The 25,053-nt window shown below is 52.2% G+C and overlaps 1 protein-coding gene across 6 annotated transcripts in view; it reads left to right on the top strand.

Annotated features, from left to right (window-relative positions):
• The window catches only part of LOC140426084 (outer dense fiber protein 2-like), a 95,582-nt gene that overhangs the window by 20,814 nt on the left and 49,715 nt on the right, over positions 1 to 25,053 (top strand). For 4 of the 6 annotated variants that reach the window (XR_011948126.1, XM_072510428.1, XM_072510425.1 and 1 more), the window contains exons 4-12: positions 374 to 547; positions 796 to 995; positions 3,979 to 4,105; positions 14,155 to 14,286; positions 15,523 to 15,570; positions 15,746 to 15,817; positions 16,148 to 16,264; positions 21,420 to 21,605; positions 22,000 to 22,109. Coding sequence is in view for 5 of the 6 variants with exons in the window: in XM_072510428.1 (XP_072366529.1) it covers positions 374 to 547; positions 796 to 995; positions 3,979 to 4,105; positions 14,155 to 14,286; positions 15,523 to 15,570; positions 15,746 to 15,817; positions 16,148 to 16,264; positions 21,420 to 21,605; positions 22,000 to 22,109 (1,166 nt within the window). In the remaining variant the exon portion in view is untranslated. The remainder of the gene's footprint in view (positions 1 to 373; positions 548 to 795; positions 996 to 3,978; positions 4,106 to 14,154; positions 14,287 to 15,522; positions 15,571 to 15,745; positions 15,818 to 16,147; positions 16,265 to 21,419; positions 21,606 to 21,999; positions 22,110 to 25,053) is intronic. The other 2 variants (XM_072510426.1, XM_072510427.1) reach the window with 2 other exon arrangements.

Here is a 25,053-nt window from a genome sequence, read left to right as displayed (position 1 = left end):
AGAACTTCTTCACCCAAAGGGTTGTGAATCTCTGGAATTCCTTGCCCAGTGAAGCAGTTGAAGCTCCTTCTTTAAACGTTTTTAAGAAAAAGATAGATACCTTTCTAAAGAATAAAGGGATTCGGGGATATGGTGTACGGGCCGGAGAGTGGAGCTGAGTCCACAAAGATCAGCCATGATCTCATTGAATGGCGGAGCAGGCTCGAGGCGCCAGATGGCCGACTCCTGCTCCTAGTTCTTAAGTTATTATACTTTCATTCAGATAGTCTGCAAAATTGCCTGAATGTACTTTTGATAGGATGCCCAACTCTGTATCGACCCAGACTTATCTGAAGTATAAAAACTAAATATAATTCTTGTTCCTTTGTGTTAGAATGGACCAACGCAAAGGCTCTCAATCACCTTGGGCAATGCAGAAAACAACTCCTCAGTAACCCCTTCCAGCGATGCCAGCTGTGATAAGGAATCCAACATTAATAAACGAGCGTATCAGTGTGGACTTCAGATCGACAGCTTACTGGAAGATTTAGAGGGTTTGAAAAATGAAGTAAGTATTTGACCTTTTTATGAAAAGTGTTGGTGTTAGACGATGAGATCTTGTACAACGTTAACACCCATACTTCCAGCTAATGAGCTGCCCTTTCCACATGGGCCTGCTACAAGGGGGTCAAATCAGAAACTGCGCTTGGCAAAAGGGCACCTTCAGTATTTGTACCAAAAAGACATAGAACCACATTCAAGATCATTTTGTCCATTTCATTGTTGACTGCACGTTTTGGTTATTTGTTTTTGTAGCTGTCACGCAAATTGTTGACGGGAATTGTTCAGCTTTCAGGGCACCCAACAAATGAACGCTTTGAGGATGAAGCAAGCACTTCAAATTGGACAACTGAACAACATGAAGCTGCAACACAAGAGCTTCGTCGAACTACTGGAAAAATTAGGACTTTTGAGGAGAGTTTTGAAAAGTTACAGAAAGAGCTGAACTTGCGAGGGTAACTAATTAACTATGTTTGACTGCCTTTTGTGAGAGGTTACGACATTAATGTTCATATCAAATTATGTTGCCTGCTATTTTAACCAAAGTGTTAACCCTTTAATAACGTGGTAATATCTTAACGTCAAACAGTGCTGGTGTTTTGTTTTCAGCTGTATTAATTTTATTTAAATTAGATGATTGCAATTTTAGAGTTACAGAAACAATTGACCTCATTGATTGCAGGCCATACCAGGAAACACATAATGATCACGTTCCATATGTGTGTGGATTAAAAGACGCTATGATGTAATTTTCAGTCCAGCTGGAAGGGCCGAATGGACTACTGCTGATCCTAAGTTCTCCCTGTGTCCTGGCTGACATTTATCCTCTGCCTAACATCACCAAGATGTGGAGATGCCGGCGTTGGGCTGGGGTGAGCACAGTACGAAGTCTTACAACACCAGGTTAAAGTCCAACAGGTTTGCTTCGAAACAAACCTGTTGGACTTTAACCTGGTGTTGTAAGACTTCATACTGTAACATCACCAAGGCAGTTTAATTGGTCATCCATCTCATAGCTGCCTGTTGTGGGGGGATTGCTTCTCCCAGAATTGGTTGCGATGTTTCCCTACATTACTACAGTGGCAATGCTCCAGAAACAATTAGCTGGTTGTAAACAGCATTGGGATGTCCTGAGGTTGTAAATGGCTCCACAAAGGTGGAACGCCTTCTTCTTAATTAGTTACAATTGTATTCTTTATTTTACGCCAGTTCAGCATTTCTTGCCCAAACCTAATTGTCCTTGCGAAGTTGGTGATGAATTATTCGGTTCTGAACTCTGCCTGCACATAGATTCATTCAGGCTCTCGGCCAGTTCAGAAACACAGCCTTTCTGGAGAAAGAATCGGAGAGGAGATGACAGCAGACCTTCCTCGGGGCTGCCAGGAGTCAAACTGAAACCAAAATGAAACTTCGGGACTCAGCAAACATTCCAGTGGAATAGTATCCAATCACTGCCAGTTACCAGACAGAGCACAGCCTTTTGGGCCAATGCATTGGCCGCCAGCCAATCAATCAAACCGAGTCTCAACCCAGCTCTCTCTCACTGGTGCCGGCCAGTCTGCAATCTCCTGTTTAAACTAGCACAGCTTTTGGATTCTTCTGTTTGAATTAAAGATACAGGCTGCTTACAGGCTACTTGCCTCAAAGTCCATTAATCATCCATGGACCAAAATGTAATGCCAAAAATGAAAGAAAGGGGAAATAAGGGAATATACGGACCATATTCTTCTTCTTGCACTTTCTTGGTGCAGGAGAAGTTTTCTGAGCCTAACACACCTCGGCAACGTGACCGTTCTTGCCACAGTTCTTGTATGTATTCGATTTAATCCATTATTTCCTCACTGAGTGTCAAACCTGTGTGCAACAATGACTTGATTGCACCTTTGCAGTCTTGTTCCTTGAGGTCTCCATCTTGTGGATCTTCGCTCCAGTCCTCTCTGTAAGCTTCTCTCATTGCTTGCTCCATCGTTGTGGCAACTTGCTCAGCAGCCTTTAGAATCATAGAATTTACAGTGCAGAAGGAGGCCACTCGGCCCATTGAGTCTGCACCAGCCCTTACAAAGAGCACCCTACTCAAGCGCACATATCTACATTTTCCCCGTAACCCAGTAACCCCCACTTAATCTTTTTGGATACAAAGGGCAATTTAGCATGGCCACTCCACCTAACACATACATCTTTGGACTGTGAGAGGAAACCGGAGCAGCCGGAGGAAACCCACGCAGACACGGGGAGAACGTGCAGACTCCGCACAGACAGTGACCCAAGCCGGGAATCGAACCTGCGACCCTGGAGCTGTGAAGCAACTGTGCTAACCACTATGCTACCGTGCTGCCCGAGAGTTAAATCACTTGCAGTAAGTAGCTCCCTCTGAATAGCTTCATTGCGGAATCCACAAACCAGCCTGTCTCACAGTGTCATCAAGTGTTCTCTCAAATTCACAAGATTTAGCTAATCTTCTAAACGACGCTACAAACTGTAAAATGCTTTCACCTTATTCCTGACTATGGCAGTGGAACTGAAACCTTTCAGAGTCATCGAGGTCTACAGCACAGAAAAGGCCCTTCCCGATAGAAGACTTGGGATTTCCTTTTATGTTAACTGCCAGTTTTGTTTCATACTCCCTGTTTGCCTCTCTCATTTGCTTTTTCTCCTCCCCTCGAAACCTTCTATATTCAGCTTGGTTTGCAATTGTATTTCCCATCTAGCTCCTGTCATCAGCACGCTTTTTCTTCTTTTATCTTAATTTCTAACTCTTTTCTCATCTAGGGAGCTCTGGATTTGTTTCGTGGGAATATACCTTGACTGTGCCTGACCTATCTCCGCTTTGACGATAGCCATTGCCCTGTTCCCATTTTTCCTGCCAACTTTTGACTCCAATTTGTTTGACCCACATCTGTTCCTACCCCATTGAAGTTGGATTTCCCCCTCCAGTTTGGATTGCTCCTTGTCCTATTCCGTAGTCAGCCTAGACCTGGTCCCGCAATGATCACTGATACTTGGCTCATCTCATTCCCGAGAACCAGGTGAAGCAGATCCTCATTTCGCATTGCACCGGATACATACAACTGCAGAAACATTTCCTGGACATGCCCGTAAGGTCTTGCTCCCCTCTCTGCCCTTTGCACTACGACTATCCCAGAGTATATTTGAATAACTCACGTCTCCCAACAAAGCTATTGTATAATTTTTGCACCCCTATCTAAATGTCATCCAAATTCAAACAAGACCTACTAGCAAGTATAGGGGATTAAACTGACTCTAGACCAAATTGCCTGGCTTCTAGTTTGCAGTTTAGATGTTGCTAATGCGTTTATTGGAATGTGTTAAATGGAGATAGTTTTAAGTCATTTCATTCCTGAGATGAGTTGCACCTTGAATCGCAAATAATTGTGTACTTATAACCCCCTTCTAATGTGGGCTTTTGCCATTACTTAGGCTGGAAAAGAAAAACCTTGCTGGAGCGAACATGCTATTGACTGCATTTAAAAAAGCTGACACAGCATCAATATCTGCAGCAGAACAAGTTGCAACTCTTAAGAATTCTATTACTGAATTAATACAGGTACGGCAGTGAAATCCCTCAGTGATCTTAATGTGCCGCAATCTCAGAATACACCAATTCACCCCGGTGTTGATGTATATGCGGAGTCCAGAACTGGGCTTCAGAGGGTTGAGAGACTAGAACCAAGGTGGGTCGAGAAAGGAGGGAGACTGGTTCTTGGGGAGGGCATAGAGGGAGAGAGCAATAGAGGCGGTGAGATAAGGGGAGGGGGCTTTGCGAGGAGGTGTAGAGATCAGGGGCGAAATTCTCCGTTATCGGCGGAAACTCCGCCGATCGGCGCAAAAAACGGCGCAAATCCCACTTGCGTCACGTCATAAAAATGGGCCGATAGTCTGCGGCCCGAAATGGGCTAGCAGCGACGTAACGGGATCCGCGCTTGCGCAGTGGTTCACGCCGTGCAGCGTCATATGCGCTGCACGGCGTGACGGCTCATAAGGCCGCGCAGCTCCCCCCCACCCGACCGGAACAGCCGACCGCAACACCCGACTTGATGGCTGGCTGTCGCTCAGCCCCGAGGTTCGAGTCACGCGATGTGGAGGCGCTCCTGGATGCGGTGGAGCAGAGGAGGGACGCCCTGTATCCCGGGCACGGCCGCAGAGTTGCCCCACGCCACAGCCGGCGTCTGTGGAGGGAGGTGGCAGAGGCCGTCACCGCTGTGGCCCTAACACCACGGACAGGCACCCAGTGCCACAAGAAGGTGAACGACCTCGTCAGAGCAGGCAGGGTGAGCGTCCCCCATATCCCCCATATCCCCTCTCCCCCAAATCCCCCCCTCCCCCATATCCCCCCTCCCCCATATCCCCCCCTCCCCCATATCCCCCATATCCCCCCTCCCCCATATCCCCCATATCCCCCCTCCCCCATATCCCCCCTCCCCCATATCCCCCCTCCCCCATATTCCCCCCTCCCCCATATCCCCCCTCCCCCATATCCCCCTCCCCCATATCCCCCATATTCCCCCCTCCCCCATATCCCCCCTCCCCCATATTCCCCATATCCCCCCCTCCCCATATCCCCCCTCCCACATATCCCCCTCCCCCATATCCCCCATATTCCCCCCTCCCCCATATCCCCCCTCCCCCATATTCCCCATATCCCCCCTCCCCATATCCCCCCTCCCACATATCCCCCCTCCCCCATATCCCCCATATCCCCCCTCCCCCATATCCCCCCCTCCCCCATATCCCCCATATCCCCCCTCCCCCATATCCCCCATATCCCCCATATCCCCCCTCCCCCATATCTCCCATATCCCCAAGTGAATCCAGCCCTAACCTTAACCTCTGCAATGCACGCGCAACCGATGGCATGCATTCATATACCTGCCTAACACTGTTGCCTTTTACCCCTGCCACCACCCCCCCCCCCCCCAGGAGAAGCGCGCACACAACAATAGGGAGCATGTGAGGACTGGAGGAGGGCCCGCTGATGAGAGGCCACTGACCGTACACGAGGAAAGGGCCCTGGAACTGGCTGGCGGACCTGAGGACCGGGAGGTTGCTGATGCAGAGGTCGGGGCCCCACGAGCAAGTGAGCCACCAACAGCCCGTCCCCATATCCCCCCTCCCCTATATCCCCCTCTCCCGTATCACCTGATCACTGCCTGATGTCTAACCATGCATGCTTCATTGTGTATCGCAGGACCAAACGTCCAGGCACCCATCCCCGCAGATGCAGACCGCCCGCAGGATGCCCCTCGGAGACCACGGGAGACGGAGAGACCCGCACCCTCCAGCATGCGACGCCCGCAGGATGCCCCTCGGAGACCACGGGAGACGGAGAGACCCGCACCCTCCAGCATGCGACGCCCGCAGGATGCCCCTCGGAGACCACGGGAGACGGAGAGACCCGAACCCTCCAGCATGCGACGCCCGCAGGATGCCCCTCGGAGACCACGGGAGACGGAGAGACCCGAACCCTCCAGCATGCGACGCCCGCAGGATGCCCCTCGGAGACCACGGGAGACGGAGAGACCCGGACCCTCCAGCATGCGACGCCCGCAGGATGCCCCTCGGAGACCACGGGAGACGGAGAGACCTGGAGCAACAGGGAGACGACACCCCCGTCACGTGCGGGAGCGACCACCCAGCGATGAGGGGGGCAGCCACAGGCCCCCGTCACATCCGAGCCAGGACACCACTACCCAGGACACCACTATCCAGGACACCCCTACCCGGGACACCACTACCCAGGACACCCCTACCCGGGACACCCCTACCCGGGACACCACTACCCGGGACAGCACTACCCGGGACAGCACTACCCGGGACAGCACTACCCGGGACAGCACTACCCGGGACAGCACTACCCGGGACACCCCTACCCGGGAAGACGAAATACCGGACAGTGACTCAGAGTGGATGGGTGGAGACGAACCCCCACCCCAAAGTGCCATGGACTCAGAGTGGGACGAAGAGCACGACACAACGCCACTGCTGTCACCAACACCCTCCACCATCGCAGAAACACTCACCACGGTTGGGCACTTTAGTGATGAGGCGTCTGGTACACTCACTGGTGCGCACAACACAGCCGTCCCGGTACAGCAGGTGGAGGTAGGAGCAGCAGAGGGACCGGGCGGTCGGAGGGCAGCCCAGGCCAAGCGAACATCTGCCGCCCAGATGGATCCCGGGTTCCTGCAGTTACCACACCCACACATAGATCCGATGCAACCACCGACACGGAGACGAGCGAATAGGGTGACGGGTGGCTTGCGGCGGCTGCGGTCGCAGGTGGAGGAGTCCACCCGCGTCCAGGAGCTGGGAGTGGTCCCGGTCATGCGTGCCACCCAGGCTGACACCGCACGGGTGGCGTCCGCGGTGGAGGCAATGGGTGCGACGGTGTCAGACATGGGGAACGGTTTGCGAGGCCTGGGGCCTTCCGTGCAGGCGGCGTCTGTGGCCCAGGAAATGGCTGCCCTCTCACAGGAGGCCATGAGCCAGTGCCAGCGCCAGATGGCAGAGGCGCTCAACGCCATAGCCCAGTCTCAGCACGCCATAGCCCAGTCTCAGCAGGCCATGGCCCAGTCTCAGCAGGCCATGGCCCAGTCTCAGCAGGCCATAGCCCAGTCTCTGCAGGCCATGGCCCAGTCTCTGCAGGCCATGGCCCAGTCTCAGCAGGCCATCGCTGAGGGCATCGGCGCCAGTGGCCATGTGCGAGCTGGCGTCGCACTGTCGCAGACAGGGTTCGACAACCCCCTGGGCTCCATGGCTGCAAACCTGCAGACCCCTGTCGATACCAGCACGGGCCTCCAGGACTGGCAGCGCCAGATGTCGGGGGCGCGTCGGATGGCCAGTCCGTTCGCATCCCCCACCCATGTAGAGGCCTGGGGGCCATCGGGCACCCCGAGGGAGGAGGAGGTGGTGTGGTCCGTCCCGGCTCCCTCTGTAGGGGAGGTCCCGGTACACCGCGACACCTCGGACTCCCCCCCTTCCGTCCCAGGTGCATCGGGTGGGCAACGGGCAGGACAGGCTGGCAGCTCGCCATCCCAGTCGCCCGGGCCGCAGCCTGGCCCATCTAGGCCAGGACGCCCCAGGAAACGGCCGCCAAAGGGATCCAGTGTCAGAGGGCAGGAATCACAGGAGTCCACCTCCAGTTCTGCTGTACCGTCTGGGGAACCACGTAGACGTAGTCAAAGGGCCCGTAAGGCCAAACAATTAGACACTGAGTAAGTTGGCACGGGTGCAGGGCACAGATGAGTTTTAGGCGCTAGGGCACGTGCATGAACTCCTTTGGTTATTAAAGTCAATGTTACACCTACCGAAGCTGCCTTTGTGCTCTGTCCAAAGTGTGCGGGGGTGTCATGTACGTTGAGCGCAAGTGTGTGTGTGAGGGGTGGTCTGACCTCAGCTCCAGGTGAGTCTGCCCCCTTCCCCCTGGGCCGCCATCAACATCCCCCGGGCAGAGGACGGGACCGTGCGCTGCAGTGTCACAGCCGCATGCAGGGATGGTCCGGGTGGATGGTGGTACTGTGGCCATGGGTCAGACATAGTCCAACGATGTAGAGCCAGGAGCTCATCGGAGGCGGGTTGTCATCATTCTCCATGGCCTGCGATAGACACGCGTCCACCCGCAACTGGGTGAGCCCAGCCCGTTGTGCCGCCGGTGGATCGGCAATTGGGAGTGGGGGGGTGGTGTGCATGCGGGTGGGGTGTGTGGGGTTGGGGAGGGGGGTGAGGGTGCTGGGTGGGTGGATGGGTGGGGGGTGTGGGTGGTCGGCTGTTGTCATGGTGTGCGGTCTGTGGCCATACTACCCGATTCCCACGCCCATCTAGTCAGTGAAGCGGGCGTCTATCAGTCTGTCCCGTGCCCGCTGGGCCAGCCGGTAACGGTGGACAGCCACCCGTCTGTGTCTACCCCGTCTGCCCTGACCATTGCCCCCATCCCCCTCATCTGGGGAGGACTGGGCCTCTTCCTGCTGCTCCTCCACTCCGCCCTCCTCTGCCTGCGGCACATCGCCCCTCTGCTGGGCTATGTTGTTCAGGACGCAGCACACCACAATGATGCGGCCGACCCTATCTGACCGATACTGGAGGGCGCCCCCAGAGAGGTCCAGGCACCTGAAACGCATCTTCAGCACGCCAAAGCACCTCTCGATCACTCCCCTTGTCGCTACATGGGCATCATTGTAGCGGTTCTCCGCCTCATTGCGTGGCCTCCGTATAGGCGTCATCAGCCACGATCGCAATGGGTAGCCCCTGTCGCCCAGCAACCAGCCCCTCAGCCGGGGATGGCGTCCCTCGTACATGCCGGGGATGGATGACCGCGACAACACGAATGACTCGTGTACACTGCCTGGGTGACGGGCGCAGACGTGCAGGATCATCATGCGGTGGTCGCAGACCACCTGTACGTTCATCGAATAGGTCCCCTTCCTATTAGTGAACACGGCCCTGTTATCTGCAGGTGGCCGCACGGCGACGTGCATCCCATCGATCGCGCCCTGGACCATGGGGAACCCGGCAATGTCAGAGAAGCCCACGGCCCGGGCATCTTGGCTGGCCCGGTCCACGGGGAAGCGGATGTAGCGGTGCGCCATGGCATAAAGGGCATCTGTCACTGCACCGATGCACCGATGTCTGCGATATGCCGGACAGGTCCCCACTCGGTGCCTGGAATGACCCCGTTGCATAAAAGTTCAGGGCCACCGTAACCTTGACGGACACGGGGAGAGGGTGTCCCCCGCCAGTGCCACGCGGTGACAGGTGTGCCAGCAGGTGGCAGATGTGTGCCACGGTTTCCCGGCTCATCCGGAGTCTCCTCCTGCATTCCCGGTCCGTGAGGTCCTGGTATGACTGCCGGGGCCGGTACACACGGGGCGCCCTCGGGTGCCTCCGTTGCCGTGGGGCCGCGACGTCCTCCTCCCCCTCCTCGTCCTGTCGGTCAGGTGTCCCTCCAGCCTGGGCGGCTGCCGCCTGCCCCTCTGCGGCAGCCTGCGCCGCCTCTCTGGCACGCTCCTCCTCCTCCTCCTCCTCATCCAGGGCAACATAGACATGAGCGGCTGCCACCACGGCGGCCAACATCGCTGGATGGTCTGAAAACATGACGGCCTGGTGGGGGGGAGGGGAACGACGACATGTCATCATTGCCCATATCCCCTCCTCCCCCCAGCCAGGTGGCATGGACCGCATGGGTCCAACTGTTGGAGGCTGGCACCTGGCCAGGTGGACCAACTCATTTGCCCTCCCATCACCCACCCCGGCACGGACCCCCCCCCCCCCCCCCCCAACCTCCACCCCGGCACGGACCCCCTCCCCAACCCCCAACCTCCACCCCAGGACGGACCCCCCCCAACCTCCACCCCGGCACGGACCCCCTCCCCAACCCCCAACCTCCACCCCAGCACGGACCCCCCCCCAACCTCCACCCCGGCACGGACCCCCTCCCCAACCCCCAACCTCCACCCCAGGACGGACCCCCCCCCAACCTCCACCCCGGCACGGACCCCCTCCCCAACCCCCAACCTCCACCCCAGCACGGACCCACCCACCAACCTCCACCCCGGCACGGACCCCCTCCCCAACCCCCAACCTCCACCCCAGCACGGACCCCCCCCAACCTCCACCCCGGCACGGACCCCCTCCCCAACCTCCACCCCGGCACGGACCCCCTCCCCAACCCCCAACCTCCACCCCAGCACGGACCCCCCCCCCAACCTCCACCCCGGCACGGACCCCCTCCCCAACCCCCAACCTCCACCCCAGCACGGACCCCCCCCCAACCTCCACCCCGGCACGGACCCCCTCCCCAACCTCCACCCCGGCACGGACCCCCTCCCCAACCCCCAACCTCCACCCCAGCACGGACCCCCCCCAACCTCCACCCCGGCACGGACCCCCTCCCCAACCCCCAACCTCCACCCCAGCACGGACCCCCCCCCAACCTCCACCCCGGCACGGACCCCCTCCCCAACCTCCACCCCGGCACGGACCCCCTCCCCAACCTCCACCCCGGCACGGACCCCCTCCCCAACCTCCACCCCGGCACGGACCCCCTCCCCAACCTCCACCCCGGCACGGACCCCCTCCCCAACCTCCACCCCGGCACGGACCCCCTCCCCAACCTCCACCCCGGCACGGACCACCTCCCCAACCCCCAACCTCCACCCCAGCACGGACCCCCCCCCAACCTCCACCCCGGCACGGACCCCCTCCGCAACCCCCAACCTCCACCCCAGCACGGACCCCCCCCCAACCTCCACCCCGGCACGGACCCCCTCCCCAACCCCCAACCTCCACCCCAGCACGGACCCCCCCCAACCTCCACCCCGGCACGGACCCCCTCCCCAACCTCCACCCCGGCACGGACCCCCTCCCCAACCCCCAACCTCCACCCCAGCACGGACCCCCCCCCCAACCTCCACCCCGGCACGGACCCCCTCCCCAACCCCCAACCTCCACCCTAGCACGGACCCCCCCCCAACCTCCACCCCGGCACGGACCCCCTCCCCAACCTCCACCCCGGCACGGACCCCCTCCCCAACCTTCACCCCGGCACGGACCCCCTCCCCAACCTCCACCCCGGCACGGACCCCCTCCCCAACCTCCACCCCGGCACGGACCCCCTCCCCAACCCCCAACCTCCACCCCAGCACGGACCCCCCCCCAACCTCCACCCCGGCACGGACCCCCTCCCCAACCCCCAACCTCCACCCCAGCACGGACCCCCCCCCAACCTCCACCCCGGCACGGACCCCCTCCCCAACCTCCACCCCGGCACGGACCCCCCCCCAACCTCCACCCCGGCACGGACCCCCTCCCCAACCTCCACCCCGGCACGGACCCCCTCCCCAACCTCCACCCCGGCACGGACCCCCTCCCCAACCTCCACCCCGGCACGGACCCCCTCCCCAACCCCCAACCTCCACCCCGGCACGGACCCCCTCCCCAACCTCCACCCCGGCACGGACCCCCTCCCCAACCTCCACCCCGGCACGGACCCCCTCCCCAACCTCCACCCCGGCACGGACCCCCTCCCCAACCCCCAACCTCCACCCCGGCACGGACCCCCTCCCGGCACTCCCCCGGAGCCAAGCCTACTCTAACCACCCCCCCCCCCCCGCCGCACACACACACAAGCCGAGACACACCTCTCCTCAGGCAATCAGTCTGCGGCCACGCCATTTCCTGCCCAGAGCCAACCCCCCAGGCCGTCACTCACCTCCTCGCTGGTCGGCGTGAGCCTGGAGCACCGGGTCACGCCGATGAAAAGGAGGTTTGATTCACGTCGACGTGAACGGTCATCACGTCGACGGGACTTCGGCCCATCCGGAAGGGAGAATATCGGCAGGCCGAAAATCGGCTGCCTTGCGCAGACCCGTGACATTCTCCGCGGCAGCGGCGCCATTAACGCCCCGCCGACTTTTCTCCCTTCGGAGACTTCGGCGGGGGCGGGGGCGGGATTCACGGCGGCCAACGGCCATTCTCCGACCCGGCGGGGGGTCGGAGAATGACGCCCCAGGGATGTGAGAGGAGTGATGGGTGGGGCAGAGATGGTGCTGGGTGAGGGGGGGGGGAGGGAGAGTGAATGCTTTCGGGCAACATTTGTCGCAGTTGGCGGTGCTTCTGTCTTGTTTTTATTCATTCCAGTGGGCGGAGAGGCAATTCAGTAAGTGTTTTTTACCCTAGCAATTGGTTTGGAGTGGCTCGTGAGAATATGCTGAGTGATGAATTTTCTCCGGATTTTGTGTCCACTATTTTACAACATCTCTACTTGAAAGCAAAGTAATAATCTGAGGGTAATATTAGCTAATAAAGCCTCTGTCTCTATTCAATGTTTTTCTGTTGTTTGTGAAGTAACAGCAAGAATGTAAATTCTGATACACAATTTACTCCATAAAACTGATACAAGTATAAAATTAAATACACTCGGAGTGACAAAATTATCTGTAATGATATGTATTTGCGTTGTTTTTAGGACTCCAATAGGGATTCCTACTTTTGTTTTGTGTAAGAACGTTAAAGTTTACGAAACCAAAGCAGATAGATAGAATGATAAAACAGATCAGATGATCTAATTTAAACATATAGCAGGCTGGAGGCACTGATGACCTTCTCATGTTCTTATCAATGTGACGATACCCAGTAGTCACTTAATCTAGGATGTGAGGAAAGGTAAACTGGAATTGGAAGATATTCTCCGGTTGTCGGGATTCATTTTTCCCACTGTCAGTGCACCCCCGCCTGCGGGTTTCCCAGCGGTGTGGGGTGGTTACGATGGGAAATTCCATTGATAATCGGCGGGACGATAGAATCCCGCCCCAGGCGGATGGCGCGTGGCCGAGGGACCAGAGAATCCAGCCCAAGAAGTTGGCACATGGATGTCGGCTCCAGGTCGCAGAGATGAAGCGGATTCCGACAAGGGGTATTGTAGATGCGAGAAAACATTTTGAAGCCCACTCACTGACGGATAGGAAGCAGAATGGAGCGTGTCAGGGATGGGAAATAAATGATTGGGGTTTGTGCAGAATGGGCTCCACATGGTAGAGCTCTGGATAAGTTACATATTGTTTAAAGTGGCCCTCAGGAGGCTGGTCAGGAGGATGTTGGGGGAAAAAAAGGTCAAGGGCGGGATTCTGGGATTCTTCCGCTGGCATGTTCGATGGCAGGTACTTTGGGGCGGCCTAGAAATCACAGATGCCTGGACTTCTCTGAACAATGCCTGGGGCTGCCTCGGGAGTTCAGCGTGGAGGCTACCCAAGACCCTGGAACACCACAGCAGTGGTGGACCTTTGAGATTAGGTGTTCGAGAGGGGGTCCATCTTCCAGCCTCAGAATATTCCAGGAGATCCATCTTCACTCTCAGCTAGTCCAGCTTTCCAGTCTTTGCTCCCGGGGTCTATCTTAATTTTGCAGAGGTCCACTTTCTTTGTTCAATCTTGTGGTCTCCAGAAAGTCTGTAGTGATATGTATTTGTATTGTTTGTAGGTCTCCAAAAGTGATTACTACTTTTGTTTTGTGCACTTATGGGAACTCCCTGAGCTCAAGGGCTCCATAATAATCTAATAATCTTTATTATTGTCGCAAGTAGGCTTACATTAACACTGCAATGAAGCCCCTAGTCGCCATATTCCGGCGCCTGTTCGGAGGGAGAATTCAGAATGCCCAATTTGCCTAACAGCGCGATCGCTAACTGCATGTTTTCACGGGACTTGTGGGGGGAAACCGGAGCACCCGGAGGAAACCCACGTAGACAAGGGGAGAACGTGCAGACACCACACAGACAGTGACCCAAGCCGGGAATCGAACCTGGGACCCAAGGTTGTGGGGAGCAGGCAGGAAAGTGGAGTTGGGACCATCTTCCCAAAGATCCCGGCTGGCCTGAATAAGTTGAATGGCCTATCCCTGCTCCTACTTCTTACGATCTGGAGAGGCTAGATAACCAAACCAGGGAAAAGGGGAGGAGCAGGACATGTTAGTATGGTTAGGTGAAGGGAGGAGAGCATGTGTGGCGCATAAACACTGGCATGACCCAGTGACCTGTTTCTGTGCTGCAAGTTCTATAAAACTATATAAATCTGTTTAGTCCGGTGTGTCTTTCCATCTTTGCAGGTGAATCAACTTTCAGCCTCAGGGGTTGGCAGGTTTGCCGGAGAAAAAGACTTGCTTTTGGAGGAGCTGGGGAATTTCGAGGCTGCTAACCAAAAGTTGCAATATCTCTTGACGGAGTTACGGAAGCCAGAGGTAAGAGGAACGCTGTCGCCACAAAAATCATCAGTGATGTGACTTCTAATGCAGTTGGGCCTCTGAAGCAGCAACATACCAGCGGTGTGACTGATTTGAGAGTACAACAAAATGACACTGCGTTGGATGCCTTAATTCAGTCATGAGGAAAGAACAAAGAACAAAGAAAAGTACAGCACAGGAGCAGGCCCTTCGGCCCTCCAAGCCTGTGCCGACCATGCTGCCCATCTAAACTAAAATCTTCTACACTTCCTGGGTCCGTATCCCTCTATTCCTATCCTATTCATGTATTTGTCAAGATGCCCCTTAAATGTCACTATTGTCCCTGCTTCCACCACCTCCTCCGGCAGCGAGTTCCAGGCACCCACTATCCTCTGTGTAAAAAACTTGCCTCGAACATCTCCTCTAAACCTTGCCCCTCGCACCTTAAACCTATGCCCCCTAGTAATTGACCCCTCTACCCTGGGGAAAAGCCTCTGACTATCCACTCTGTCTATGCCCCTCATAATTCTGTAGACCTCTATCAGGTCGCCCCCCAACCTCCGCCGTTCCAGTGAGAACAAACCGAGTTTATTCAACCGCTCCTCATAGCTAATGCCCTCCATACCAGGCAACATCCTGGTATATCTCTTCTGCACCCTCTCTAAAGCCTCCACATCCTTCTGGTAGTGTGGCGACCTGAATTGAACACTATACTCCAAGTGTGGCCTAACTAAGGTTCTATACAGCTGCAAAGGTCCCCGGGATTGTCACATTCTGGATAAGTCGCTGATTGCCGATTGAGAGGCAGGCAAGGAAAAGGTGATGGAAGAGCCAATCAGGATAAACAGGGTAGGGAGGTCGTCAAGAGTAGAGAAAATGCAAAGAGAGAGAGACCAATAAAACTTGTTTCCTTTTCTCTTTATAACAATTTGGTAGGTAAAAATGGAGCCCTTTGAAAACCGTAAACCTCAAGGGTCGATGTTACTTGTGTTCCGGGACCTTAAAACCATTTCCTGGATTGCAGAGGGACTGTTGAGTTGAGTTGTTTTCTTGACAGAGGCGGAGTTGCTCTGCCCTCACGGGAAGGGGAATAATTTGTCAAGCAAAGATTTTTATTTGAGCTTGGCTTTCCAAACTTGTTGTAAATGCGTTTGAGAAATTGCCCGCACGGTGGAATTTTCAGACGGTTGCAGTCAGTATCGCTACTTTGTTGGGAATGTGAGTCCTCATGCTAATCGCAGCTTATCTTTCTAGCCTTGCCTGGATTGTGCGAGCAGACAGCTGGAAGTGTTGACACAGAAGGTGACCAGATGTGAAACTGAAAATACTGCAAGTAGTTCACATTTATCATTCCTAAATAGAATAAAGTTAATTTGTATTACATTAAAAGTACACACAGAAGAGTGGTTTCATATTTATGACTGGCTTTGCATAAAAATGACTTTTGATTTTCCATTTAAAAAAAAAACTTTTACAGCATTTAAAAAGAAAACTCCTGGACATCGAGACAAATGCTGAAGAATTTTCGGAGCAATGTCAGACGGAAAAGGTACAAGGGTACCAGAATTCTTTTTACCTGGGGCAGCATGGTGGCACAGTGGTTAGCATTGCTGCCTCCGGCACTGAGGACCCGGGTTCGAATCCCGGGTCACTGTCTGTGTGGAGTTTGCACATTCTCCCCATGTTTGTGTGGGTTTCGCCCCCAAAGATGTGCAGGGTAGGTGGATTGGCCACGCTAAATTGCCCCTTAATTGGAAAAAATGAATTGGCTACTCTAAATTTATTTTCAAAAAAAGAATTATTTTTACCTCATCGGAATCGAATAATGATTCACCACGGGTGAGGAATGCTTTTTAACCAACTCCCACTTTGTCTCCAGGATTGTTCTTGCTTTGTAAAGCAACTTTCAAAGTCTGTTGAATCGATGCAAGTTCGTCTACAGGGACAGCTTAGAAACAAAGAGGCCAAGAGCAGCAGAATGTCAGTTCAGATACTCGTAAGTTGCTCTTCAGATCAGCCACGATCTTATTGAATGGCGATGCTATCTCAAGGGGCTGAGTGGCCTAATCCTGCTCCTAATTTGAACGTTCTCTCCAACATATGGCAGATTTGTAAAAGAGCCACATAAACCTAAAAGATTGCAGAATAGTACCTGTAGTGATCTGTATATTTGCTGGTATGTAAAGAGTTAACAACTACATCATGGTGCAAGACAACCACAAGATGGCAACACTAGATTCATGTACAAATGTGGGATCTCAAAGGATCTAGGCCCTCTTCGAACTAGGAGTGACTCGGCAGCAGTTAGAGAGACAGAAGTTATAGCATAGTTAATACTTATAGTTAAATGTAGTTAATACGTATTCTAATTTACTTTATCACCGGTGATAGTTCTGTAAGAGTGAACAAACTCATTTCATCATTAATATTTAAATTGTTATTCATTAAATCTATTTTGCTTTGAATTGAAGATTGGTAGTTTCATTGAAATCTAACCATCAGACCATTCTGGAAGTAAAGCAAAGCGTAATGACATATTACAAACAAGTAATATAACAGTATCCTCCTAATTTTTTTATATACAGTTCATGAACGCAATAGAAACATTGAGAGAGTTTTTGCGGAAATGGCCAGCTATTACATTTTCATTTTGAAAGGCTCTGGATAGTTAACGTATTCAGTCAACAACCCAGATAATCTGTATTTGGTGAAAAGCCTCCATGTCTACCTGTGTGACCAATAAACACTCTCCTTCACTGCCCTCGCCAAATATCTGCAATTCTGATGTTGGCTAGTGGCATGAACTGGCCAACAAACTTGGCACCAGTCAGTCTACGCAGGGAACTGAGCTGTGAAAAATAGAGGCCGTTGCTGCTTGGGATTATTTTACTGTTATTAAGGTGTGGTTTGTTGATGGGAATAATTATGTCTGAGTTCCAGTGGCGGCATTTTGAAGGAGGCCGCGCACTAGGTAGCCCCCGACAGGGTTCTTGATTTTCAGCCATTTTCTGCCCGATTTCAGGGGTTATCTTTTCTCAAAGTCCCATCTATGAGATAATATAAGGTGTCCACTTTAAAGTAATGCCAAGAAAGGTCAGGGGAAAGAAACCCACGGATAGAAATACAGCGACAGACTCCCAACCTTCAAGGGGCTCCTCGGTAGAGAAAATGGCGGAGGTTGTTCCCGTGACTACGACCACTCCAATCGCGGCCGATATGCTGCCGGTGTAACGGCGACGGAGTTTGATGTGAATAATTATGCCGTTCATCACAAGCTGGACACCTTATTCATTCTTGATTGGAGGCACTTGCATATTGATATCTTTAGGGCAGCACGGTAGCACAGTGGTTAGCACTGTTGCTTCACAGCTCCAGGGTCCCAGGCTCGATTCCCGGCTTGGGTCACTGTCTGTGCGGAGTCTACACGTTCTCCCCGTGTCTGCGTGGGTTTTCTCCGGGTGCCCCGGTTTCCTCCCAACGTCCAAAGATGTGCAGGTTAGGTGGATTGGCCACGATAAATTGCCCTTAGTGTCCAAAACGGTTTGGTGGAGTAACTGAGTTACGGGGTTACAGGGAGTCGTGGCTTAAGTGGGGTGCTCTTTCCAAGGACCGGTGCAGACTCGATGGGCTGAATGGCCTCTTTCTGCACTGTAAATTCTATGATTAACGCATAGGTTGCTTCAGTTTTAAGGGCTGAAACGTCACCCAATTAAAGACGAGGGCTGGAATTCTCCAGCTGCTCACACCGGCAGGGATCTTCCAGTCCTGCTAATGGAGCATCCGGCTGCAGGATTCCAATGGCGAGGGGTGCAAACAAAGGGAAAACCCGTTGACGACGGCGGGGCCAATGGCGGGCCGCATCCGGGGTTGCATGGAAAATCCCGCCCCGGGAGAGAGAATTTTTTCCCAGGGAATGGGCCAGGTTTCTTCTTCCTCATTCATTGTTACCGCAAGATTTGCATGGCAGCTTCATTCAGGAGATACTTAACCAGCATTTTTTGCAGCTTCTGGTGGGAAGCCAATCATCTCCATTAGAATGGGGTGCCTGTGACGTTCGCTACAAGTGGCACTTCAGCAACTTGTCCACTGAATTTATGACCTCCAACCAGATCGGTTGAAAAATAGAAATGTCAAGCCTGGAACAATGGTGCAAACTGTGAAAGTATGTTTCACATCAGGATAGCAATGGGCTGTGTTATGATTCAGCCGCAAACTGTTTTTGATTGTGTTTGTAGTGCGCATAGTTTCGATATCATTGCCCTGCAATAAATCCTCTCCATATGAGAATAGCAATACCAATTTGGATTACCAAAGCAATCTTTGATCTTGCTGATTGGGACAAGCTAGACATTTTGCAACTAAATACAAACATAGATGCGCTATGATATTTTAATCTGTTGCCTTAATTACCTGAAGGGTTTTTTATGAAACCGCATAATGCTTGAATGAGTATATTACAAAAGCAATAAAATGCATATGAGCCCAAATTACTGTTTTATTCGTTTGCAATTGATCTTTCTCATATAATCTGCATTGAATGACATCTGGAAGAGCAGATGGTCAAACAATACTGGATCATTCACCAGGGTTATAGTTGAGATGGAGGGTGTGGTTACTCGAAACCACAAAAAAGGTAGTGAAATGTGCTGTTTGAAAGAAGGAACTTCTTTATATAGATGAATAACAAAGTTTAACAGCAACTCAGCAGAACAGAGTGGTAACAGTAATAACTGTGAACACAGGAGCTCCAGTAAAACAGGTCTTGATCACAGGCCTCCCTCTTGCAGACTGAAAAAGCTCCCCAAAACGCGCACATGCTCAGAACCCTCAACAGACGCCAGCAAAACAATTACGTAGGAGAAAGGCTTATACGGACACTGTACTCAACATGACAATCTGTAACAGAGGGAATTGCTTCTGATGGGAGATTTGATTTGATTTATTGTCACATGTACTGAAGTACAGTGAAAAGTATTTTTCTGCGGCCGAGGAACGTACACAGTACGTACATAGTAGACACAAGAATAATCAACAGGGAACATTGACAAATGGTACGTCGGCAAAACAGTGATTGGTTACAGTGCGGAACAAGGGGCCAAACAAAGCAAATACATGAGCAAGAACAGCATAGGGCGTTGGGAACAGTGTTCTTACAGGGAAAAGATCAGTCCAAGGGGGAGTCGTTGAGGAGTCTTGTAGCTGTGGGGAGAAACTGTTCCTATGTCTGGATGTGCGAGTCTTCAGACTTCTGTACTTTCTGCCTGATGGAAAGGTCTGGAAGAAGGCAATGCCTGGGTGGGAGGGGGTCTCTGATAATGCTGTCTGCCTTCCTGAGGCAGCGAGAAGTGTATACAGAATCAATGTGAGGGTGGCAAACTTGTGTGATCTGTTGGACTGAGTTCACCACACTCTGCAGTTTCTTGTGATCTTGGACTGAGCAGTTGCCATACCAGGCTGTGATGCAGCCGGAAAGGATGCTCTCTATCGCACTTCTGTAGAAGTTTGTGAGAGTTGATGCAGGCATACTAAATTTATTTAGCTTCCGTAGACCAGTTTACAGTGGGATTGGCGGAGTGGGCAGGATAGAGAATAACTAATTTTTCCCTCTGGCAAATCCAAGGCAAGGCAGGCAGCCCCTTGCAATCAGAACAAAGCTGGTTGAAAGTGAGGGCATCCCTGGGATGTACATAAAACAACAACTTATATTTAGACAGGGTCTTTAACATAATTAGGCATCGCAGAATGCTTGACAGGAGCACTGTAATGTAAAATCTGACCCTTGCATTATAAAGCAAAGTCTCACTTGGTGGGGGGGAGGGTCACATAACAATATATTAGGTCAAATGACCAAACGCTTGGTCACAGTAGTAAGTTATAAGGGGAGGTTTAGGGACTCATAGAATCATGACCATAGAATCAAAGAATTTACATTGCAGAAGGAGGCCATTCAGCCCATCGAGTCTACACCGGCCCTTGAAAGAGCACCCTACTTAAACCCATGCCTCCACTCTACCCTCGTAACCAGGTAACCCCCCACCCCACAACCTTTGGACACTAAGGGGCAATTTAGCGTGGCCAATCCACCTGTTGTGGGAAAATCAACCACTTCGGGAGTCAGACTTGCTGTGTCCAATCAGTGCAGTTTATTGTTACACGAAGCTTCGGGAGACAGCGTACGTACCCCGCGGTACGGTAGCCAACCTTTCTCCCGGTTTGAATGGCAGTCATTCATTTTATACTTTGGGTTCACAATGAGCCCAGATACAAAACAATTATCACCTTGTTATCTTTAAACATTTTATAGATTGTACATCGCTATTTGTAAGCATTTTGCCATTTACACATGGTTATAGTTAAAGAGGTTTTACAGGTTACAGGTAGCAGCAGGAAAGCAGTATTGATTGTCCCTTTGTTTTAGGAAATGGCCCAAGACATTCGTATTAGCATATCATTGTGTACACCTTGGCTGAAGTCAGCTTTATTCAAGTGGTGTCCCGCATATATGTATTTCTTAATCTTCCTGTCTGGCTCCCTTTGTCCTGGATCTGTTCCTACCTGTCCCACTGGCACCCCGCTGGGCTCCAGGCATCAGTTATGTCGGCTTTATTCTCTGTGTCTCCATCTTGTGTGTCAGGCAGCCATTGTCTGTGCCAAGTGCCCTTCTGGACTATTTCCCACTTCACACCTAACCTGTGCATCTTTGGACTGTGGGAGAAGCTGTGAGGCAGCGGTGCTAACCACTGTGCTACCGTGCCGCCCGATCTCAGGACCTTGGCAGCTGAAGGCACAACCGCCGGTGCTGGAGTGATTATAATGAGGAATGCAAAGGCAGCCACAATTACCTGCATATGTAGTATCTTAGAGCATACACAAAACTAATTGGGCCGCAATAGGCAGAATTAAGTTTCTTGTTTATAACATATATTGCTGTTACAGCTGCAGTAACTCCATTTTTCATCGATTCTTCTCAGAAACTATGGGACGTCTGTGCTATAAACCCTATGTGTTACTTATTCTCCTGCTATACTTTAATTGAGTCCAAGTGTTTTATGATGCCTCACTGGTCCGGCCCATATGTTTATAATCTGTCTGTGCCTGAGGACCTCTAGTGGATATTGGGCGAAACGGCAATCTACCTTTCAATATTCCAGAAACATGAGAGGACCGTAATTGACCAAAAGTTGCAAATTGCTCACCTTCGATCGCAGCTATCAGCCCTGAAGGAAAAAGCTGAGGTGGACAAGGGGGTTCTGAAGAAGGCAACGCGAGCTCAAAGGAGGAGAGCGGAGAGATTTGAAGCTGCTGTGGAAAACCTTCATTCCCAGATCAAAGAAAAGGTATCCTGAATTTACTATTCCTGGAAAAGCACCCTCTTGTTTTCTCTTTCTAAACGTTGCCAGCATCTCAATGAGTGTCTGAACCTTATCACCCAGAACGGACCTCGGTTTGGTTGCCGGTTGGTTCTGAATTGGAGAATCTCAGCTGGTAAGGGGGTGTTGAAAATGAAGGGGTGGGGGGGGGGGGGGGGCTTTGAGTTGCAATCTCGGCACCCGCACCATCCCCGGCCCAGGGTCTTTAAGCAGCTGTAACACCAGCACGGCTGCTCCACTGTAGGTCAGGAATCCCGGCGCACACTGGGGACAAAACCTTGGGGATCTTCTCACCGCTTTGACCTTGGGCGTGCTAACAAAATGACTCCGCTTCCTTTGCATGCCGTGAAACATTTTTTAGGATCTGAAGCTATTAGAAACCCGTCTGACCGTTGACACCTGGAAGAAGCAACACGATTTGGCTGCTGAAGAGAAGGCCCAGTTAGAAACTGAGATCATTTCTCTTTCCAAGTGAGTAGAGCTGATTTGTGTGAATTTAGTAAACATGATGAATTGTGATAAATTCAGTCCTTGCACTGCTCTCTTTCACTTTTTCGCAAGGAATGAATTATACTCAAAATTTCTTGCACCATTTATTTTGATTTATTGTCTAATAATCTTTATTAGTGTAACAAGTAAGCTTACATTAACTGCAATGAAGTTACTGTGAAAATCCCCTAGTTGCCACACTCTGGCACCTGTTCGGGTACACAGAGGGAGAATTCAGAATGTCCAATTCACCCAACATGCGGGACATGTGGGAGGAAACCGGAGCACCCGGAGGAAACCCGTGCAGACACAGGGTGAACGTGCAGACTCCGCAGACAGTGACCCAAGCCAGGTCCATGGCACTGTGACCAAGTATAGATAAGCTAGGTCGCTCACCTGTGAAAATCCGCAAGAATATAATTTATTTAATAGTTCACCGTTCCTTTCATTAGGATGGTAGGGCAGGAGGAAGGGAAGCAGACCCCACTGCCTGCAAGTTCCCCTCCAAGTCACACACCGCCCTGACTTGGAAATGTATCGCCGTTCCTTCACTCACTGGGACTCCCACCCCGACAGCACTGTGGATGTACCTGCAGCAGTTCAAGATGGTGGCTCGCTATCATCTTCTTGAGGACAGTGAGGGATGAGCAACAAATATTTACTTTGCTGCAATCACGCATCCAGTGAAGAATATATTTTTAAAAACACAATTCAGTTAGTGTGTGTGTGTGTGCGCTGGCTCTGTCCAAGAGCTGTTCAAATGGTGTCCACTCCTCCATTCTTTCCCCTTCACATCTTTCTTTTATATGTATACATTCCCTTCTGAAAGTTACTGCTGATAGTGCTTCCACCACCTTTTTAGACAATGGGTCCCAGATCATCATAACTTTCTGGTTCCTCATCGACTCCCTGATTCTCTTGTGAATTGTCTGTAATCGGTGTCCTCTGGTTATTGCTTCCTGGCAGTGGAAACACCTCTCTCTCCCCCCCACCCCCCTCCCCAATCCCATCTGCTCCATCAAAACCTTTCATCCACTTTTCATCCGCCTGATTTTTGCAATGAACCTGGGTATTTGGTCTTTGCCATTTGAGCGGAACGTTAATATAATGCCCCAGTAAGTTCCCCAAACATTCGGTGTGCAGCCGACGTGAAAAGTGCACTTGTGCTGGGCATTAAGGTGGGGGTGAGGGAAGAGCAGCCCGCTCGCTGATGATAATAGGGTGGGGAATCCTGCTGAAGTCCTCAGGCTGAACACATTCGGAACTTGGGGCGAAGCTGCGTCAGTTTGCATTCCAGACTGGTGATCAGGTCAGTGAGGTAAAATCTAGCAGGGTCAACAGCACTTGCTTTGCCTAAACACCCCTCCCAGCACCTAAAACATTCACTCTCTCCACCCCTGACGCACGGTGGCAGTAGTGTGCATTGTCCCCAAGCTCTCCCAAACCCATGACCTCTACCAACTCGAAGGCCAAGGAGCAGCTGCACGGTAACCACTAAGTTTCCTCGTTTCCCTGCAAGCTGCACACTGTCTGCGTGGGCTTCCTCCGGGCGCTCCGGTTTCCTCCCACAAGTCCCGAAAGACGTGCTTGTTAGGTCATTTGGACATTCTGAGTTCTCCCTCTGTGTACCCGGCGAGGCACCGGAGTGTGGCGACTGGGGGCTTTTCACAGTAACTTCATGGCAGTGTTAATGTGAGCCTACTTGTGACACTAATAAAGATTATTATTATCAGTTGCCCTTGAGAAGATGGTGGTGAGCTGCGTTCATGGACTGCTAGAGTTCATGTGGTGTAGGTGCTCCCACAGCGCTGTTGGAAATGAGCCCCAGGAGTTTGACCCAGCAACAGTGAAGGAACAGCCGATATATTTCCAAGTCAGGATGGTGAGTGACGTGGGAGGGAAGCTCTAGGTGGTGATATTCCCAGGTATCTGCTGCTCTTGTCCTTCTAGATGGAAGCGGTCGTGTGTTTGGAAGTTGCTGCCGAAGGAACTTCGGTGAGTTCCTGCAGTGCATCTTGTAACTGGTACACACGGCTGCCACTGTTCGTCAGTGGTGGAGGGAGTGAATGTTTGTAGATGGGGTGCCAATCAAGTGGGCTGCTTTGTCCTGGTTGATGTCAAGCTTCTTAAGCGTTGTTGGAGCTGCACTCATGAAATGAAATGAAATGAATGAAAATGAAATGAAATGAAAATGAAATGAAAATCGCTTATTGTCACAAGTAGGCTTCAAATGAAGTAACTGTGAAAAGCCCCTTGTCGCCACATTCGGGCGCCTGTTCGGGGAGGCTGTTACGGGTCTTACCTGTCATCCAGGTAAGGGGAGAATATTCCATCACACTCCTGACTTGTGCCTTGTAGATGGTGAAGTCTTTGGGGTGTCAGGTGGTGAATTCCTTGCTACAGGATTCCTAGCCTCTGACCTGCTCTTGTAGCCACAGTATTTATATGGCTGGGTCCAGTTCAGTTTCTGGTCAATGATAACCCCCAGGATGTTGATTGCCGAGACTACACCATGCGTAGAGAAGGCACAGTTTTGGTCCCCTTATTTGAGGAAAGATGTAGTGGAATTGGAGGCAGCTCAGAGGAGGTTCACTAGGTTGATTGCAGGGATGAGGGGGTTTGTCGTTTGAATAGAGATTGAACAGTTTATCCCTTTACTATCTAGAGTTTAGAAGAATGAGGGGAGATTAAATTGAGTTATATAAGATGATAAAACGTATGGATAAAGTAGACGTGGAGCAGATGCTTCCTCTTGTGGGGCATTCTAGAACAAGAGGTCATAGTCTCAGGATAAGAGGTAACAAATTGAAAACAGAGATGAGGAGAAACTACTTTTCCCAAAGGGTTGTGGAATTCGCTGCCCCAGACGGCGGTGGATGCTGGGACAGTGAGTAAATTTAAGGAGGAGTCAGACAGATTTTTAATT

The sequence above is a fragment of the Scyliorhinus torazame genome, chromosome 7 (assembly GCF_047496885.1).
Source record: "Scyliorhinus torazame isolate Kashiwa2021f chromosome 7, sScyTor2.1, whole genome shotgun sequence".
NCBI lineage: Eukaryota > Metazoa > Chordata > Chondrichthyes > Carcharhiniformes > Scyliorhinidae > Scyliorhinus > Scyliorhinus torazame.
This window is presented reverse-complemented; position numbering and strand designations above follow the sequence as displayed.